This window comes from Octopus sinensis, linkage group LG3, assembly GCF_006345805.1.
Source record: "Octopus sinensis linkage group LG3, ASM634580v1, whole genome shotgun sequence".
Classification (NCBI taxonomy): Eukaryota; Metazoa; Mollusca; class Cephalopoda; order Octopoda; family Octopodidae; genus Octopus; species Octopus sinensis.
In genome coordinates this window covers 141,251,991-141,256,990 of record NC_042999.1, presented here as the reverse complement: position 1 = coordinate 141,256,990, position 5,000 = coordinate 141,251,991, and the positions used below count along the sequence as shown (strand labels likewise).

The 5,000-nt window shown below is 39.7% G+C and overlaps 1 protein-coding gene and 1 long non-coding RNA gene across 9 annotated transcripts in view; one reads left to right on the top strand and one right to left on the bottom strand.

Moving 5' to 3' along the window:
• Nucleotides 1-5,000, bottom strand: part of LOC115209960 (mRNA-decapping enzyme 1A-like) — a 369,797-nt gene that overhangs the window by 19,881 nt on the left and 344,916 nt on the right. For all 8 annotated transcript variants that reach the window (XM_036501427.1, XM_036501426.1, XM_036501425.1 and 5 more), the window contains one exon: nucleotides 318-525. In XM_036501427.1, coding sequence (XP_036357320.1) covers nucleotides 318-525 — 208 coding nt within the window. The remainder of the gene's footprint in view (nucleotides 1-317; nucleotides 526-5,000) is intronic.
• The window catches only part of LOC118762603, a 19,317-nt gene continuing 17,413 nt past the window's right edge, over nucleotides 3,097-5,000 (top strand). The window contains exon 1 of the long non-coding RNA XR_004998359.1: nucleotides 3,097-3,274. This is a non-coding gene — a long non-coding RNA (uncharacterized LOC118762603). The remainder of the gene's footprint in view (nucleotides 3,275-5,000) is intronic.

The window sequence follows — 5,000 nt, the reverse complement described above, 5'->3', positions numbered from 1 at the left end:
AAACAATAACAGCAAAAAAGGTCAAATAAATAACAGAATTGAGAAAGGGAAAAAATAGAAGTAAAATCTTACATGACAATAAAGCTTGATAGAGGGCAGTGTAGGAATCCTTTTGCATTAAAGTAGAGATAAGAGTAGTAGTAGAAATAGTGATAGTAATAATAGTAGTGGCAGTAATTGCTGTAACTATAGTATTAGCAAACAATTTCAGTAGTGAAAATTTACAGTATTATCAATGGCAATAATAGTAAAAAAAAGCGACAATAATAGTACTGAAAGTAATGATAGTAGTTGTGGCAGTAATTAATAAAACTGACCTGGTTGTATTTGTATTGAGCCTTACATAAGAGTTGGATGATATCTACTGGTCCAGAAAACACTGTAGTAGCATTAGTAGTATTAGGTACATTATCATTCTTAATACCTGCCAAACATTCTTCCATTGTGTCACTCTCTGATGCTCTCCTTGATCGAATAAAACATTGGCTTTTTGTTTGGTGATTGGCAATGGTTACCTGCACAAGGCTGAAAAGTAAAATAATGATAATAATAATCCTATCTACTATAGGCTAGAGAGCCTGAAATTTTGGAGGAGTGGACTAGTCAATTACATCAACCTCAGTGTTTCATTGGTACTTAATTTATCAATCGCAAAAAGAAAGGCAAAGTTGATCTTGATGGAATTTGAACCCAGGATGTAAAGACAGATGAAATACCATTAAGCATTTTGCCTGTTGTGTTAAAAATTCCATGATAGAGGTAAACCCAGGAAGACATGGGACAAGCATGATCTTCGAACTTTGAGCTTCACGGAGACAATGACTGGCCACACAGAGGCAATAACCAAGACCTTTGGCATTATATTGTGCTTGAGAAGAAGACCCATCAAGCCGAGCAAAATTGCAGTCGTGTCATGCAAATTGGCACCTGTGCTGGTGGCATGTAAATGCACCCTGTTGTCATGCAAATGGCACCCATGCCAATGGCACATAAAAGCACCCATTACACTCTCAGAGTGGTTGGCATTAGGAATGGCATTCAGCTGTAGAAAACCATGCCAAATCAGACTGGAGTCTGGTGCAGCCTTCCAGCATGCCAGCCCAGCCAAACCATCCAACCCATGCCAGCATGGACAACGAACGTTAAATGTTGATGATGATGATGAATAAGACATGGCAATTATATAAACCAAAACCATTCCTGTTGTTGTAGGTACCCTGGGTATGATCAAGAAAGGTACTGACAAATTTTTTGACCAGATCCCTAGGAAACTAACAATCTATGAGACTTAAAAAATTGTGTTGGCATCAGCCGTCCACATAGTTTCGTCTTCCTTGCTGTTGTCTTAAGACAAACTTAAGTTCCTTCATGCATACTCGCTATTCATCACCTATTCATTTATTCAAGTTTGTCACATCATCACTTATTTCTCTAATCTTGTCAGATTAGCTGACCGAAAATTCTAAAATTTTTCAATTCTATTTCACTATTATCAGCATTTGCTGTTTCATGAAATTATGTTACTCAAAATTCCAAAAGAATAGTTTTTGCCCTCGTGTTCTCCTGACTCTGGTCCCCCTCTCTCTGTGCTTCACTCTGTCTCTTTCTCTCTGTTTCGATTTTCACTTGCTTTGCCACCACTTCCCCCTCCTCCACCATTCCCCCCTCCTCCACCATTCCCCCCTCCTCCACCATTCCCCCCTCCTCCACCACCACCACCACCACTTCCCCCTCCTCCAGCATCACCACCCCACCCTATATAAACTAGCGCATGCACTCAGATTCCCCTTCTCCATTTTAATAACTACCCCCGAAAGAATATGAACCCACAAGATACTCTCATCTAATTTTGCTATCTCATGGTACGCTCGCCCTCCCACCCTCTCCACCTGTACAAGAAGTCTGTATCCTCTGTCCTCCTTTGGTTGTCTCCCATGAACACTTCTAAAGGCTTAACGCCATCCCCACCCCTACTTAGGGTTTATATCCTATGTAAGGTAGTGATCATATATTGCATAAAAATGATGGTGTAGTGTATGCAGGTTGAAGGCAATTGTTTGTTTATGAATTCTGCCAAATGTGAGCTTTCTTTTCAGGTACATGATGCTGCTGTCCACCATCCCAGAGTCTTATGGGCCCACACCTACCATACCCTCAGAGTTGGCACACTCAACGTGGGCACACTGAAAGGTAGGTCTGGTGAGATTGTTGAGATGCTTGAATGGAAATGTGTAGATTTGTACTGCCCCCAAGAAGTAAGGTGGAGAGGAGGTTCCGCTAGGTTCCTCACAGGCAAAGAACACAGGTACAAGATTTTCTGGGCAGAGAACACTGATGGGGTCAGGGGCGTGGGCATACTTCTTACGGAGAAATGAGTTGATAAGGTAATTGAGGTAGTCAGAGTATGCGATAGAATACTTAAGAAAAGATTAGTGCTACATCATGGATTAGCAACCATTATCTTGGCCTATGCCCCTCAGCCAGGATACCTGATGGACAGAAAGACCTATTTTATGACACCCTCTTGCAGACTGCCTCATTGACAAATGACAGGGACCTTCTCTTTGTGACTGGTGACTTTAGTGGACATGTTGGACAACATGCAGGGGCCTTCCATGGCATAAATGGAGGCTATGGTTTTGGTTCCCTTAATGAGGAGGGTACCAGGCTGCTGGAGTTTGCAATACTAACTTCAGGAAACCTGCCAGTCACCTAGTCACCTACCATTCTGGCAGACACACTAGCCAAACTGACTACATCCTTGCCAGAAAAAGGGAAAGATGGCTGCTTATAAATGCCAAAACCTTCCCAGGTGAAGAATGTACCCCACAACATAGGCTAGTAGTTAGCGACTTCAGAATCAGGACTAAATGGATGCCCAGAAGAAGACCAGCATAGAGGAGAAGGGTCTGGAAGCTTAAAGATCCTGCAAATGGACAGAGATTTAGAGATGTATTACTCGAAGCCTTTGACGAAATAGAAGGGAATATAGCATCACATGATGTGGAAGACCACTGGAGGTTTCTACGGGACAACCTGCTGAGAGCCACTGACCAGATCTGTAGATGGTGCAAAGTTCCCTCTCAACCAAGAGAAAAGAAACAGGCTTGGAAGCACTGGAAGAATGGTGGTAGCAGGGAATTGTATCAGACTGCCAGAAAGGAAGCTAGGAGACAGGTTTATTTAGCCAGAGGGGAAGCAGATAAGAAAAAATTTGCCATTGTTCTGTGCCATGAGGACCAAAGGCTTGAGATATTTCGTGTTGCAAGACAGTGTGTGTGTACCCATTTCATCTTCTGATCCTTCTTATCTACATATTTCCTTTAATGACTCCATACCCAAGACATCTACTTCTTAATAGGAATTATAACGACAGTTAGTAGCACCAGTATTTCATTAGCTTTTAGTACTGAGTTCAATACCACCAACTGAGGGTAAGCTAACTGTATTCAACCAGTCTTCTAACTGGCTGGAGATTTATCTTTCATCTGATTAATGCTTTGAAAGCTAGAACCAAGTACTGACTCTATAGATCCATGTGGTTTTGAAAGATTAATATTTTTTGGCTCATTCTTCTTCTAAGTTACTTCCATGGTGAGATTGAAAGCTAACAGCATTCAACTAACAAGATACAAATAGTAACTGTCGCCAAAACCACTACATGCCACAGATGCCAATGTCACCAACAACAAAAGAAACAGAATTACTGCTGTTGTAATGCTGAACATCATAACTGTCATAATTATTATTACTAAGCCCTTATAGCAGAACCACCACTATTTTAGCCACTACAAAATGTACAACCACCACTAACACCATGTCCCCTACAGTTTTATCAACAAATACTATGAATGAAACAGATAGTTCAGTGGAATATTATCAACTTGCTGTACCCATTTCATCTTCTGATCCTTCTTATCTACATATTTCCTTTAATCTTCCTAGATTACATCCCTCTATACATTTTCTGACCTTCCATTCAATAACCAAATAACTATCAATACTGCAAATTGAATATTATTCGTACTAATTTTACTCCTTTAATTCTATACATTAATCGCATGAGTTCTATTATATGTTGGTGGTGTCAGAGTACTGCTGAAAACTCACACAGCTATACCCAAAGAAGTTAAGATCAACACAGCAAGCTAATAAAACAGTAGGTTATTTGATAGTGTTCCCACTGTAGTGAGCAACCTGAAATACTGTGTGGTTAACAGTTAAGATCTACTGAGACTTGAATGGTCTTTGCCACAGACACCAACAATAAGCTAGTTTATAGGATACAGAATACTGTAGAAACGTCCAAATGTGTCTTACATATACAATTGTTTTAATAAATCTAAAAGAGCTATGGGCACTTCTTAGACTAACAATTATGATCAAACAGATAACATAAAAAAGGAACCTCTTCCTAGACAATAATAATAATAAAAAACTAGAAGAAAAAAGAAAAAATAATAAAGGAAAAGTCATTCAAAATATAGAGTAAAGTAAAAAGTTTACAAGTGAACAGTCAGCCATGAAACTGCATTTAATTTATTTCTGTATTGAGTAACAAGAAAAAAATATTCCTTTAGAAGTGTTGGAGAGTTCTAGAACAGAAGTTGTGTCAAGAGGGTGGAGGCTGGAATCTGTGAGGTTGTGGTTGATGGTGATGGTAGTGGTGTTAGATAGATAGACAGGTGATAAGACTGTAGACAAGTGGGTAAATTTAATTATAACTCAGGATAGTTTCACATTTAGACATTATATATGTAATCACTTTCAGCCATTTATAGACAGGATTTGTTCAGACATCTTCACTGTCATTGTTTCGCCACCACTGCTGCTGCCACTAGTGCCACCACTGCCACTGTCAGAAGCAGCAGCAGTACCACCACCACAACAACGACAAAAACACCAACGATCATCACCAACATGATAAAAACAATCATTTCTATATTTCTCATCTTTTGTGTATTTCTCATATCTACATACACTCACATACACATGTACAC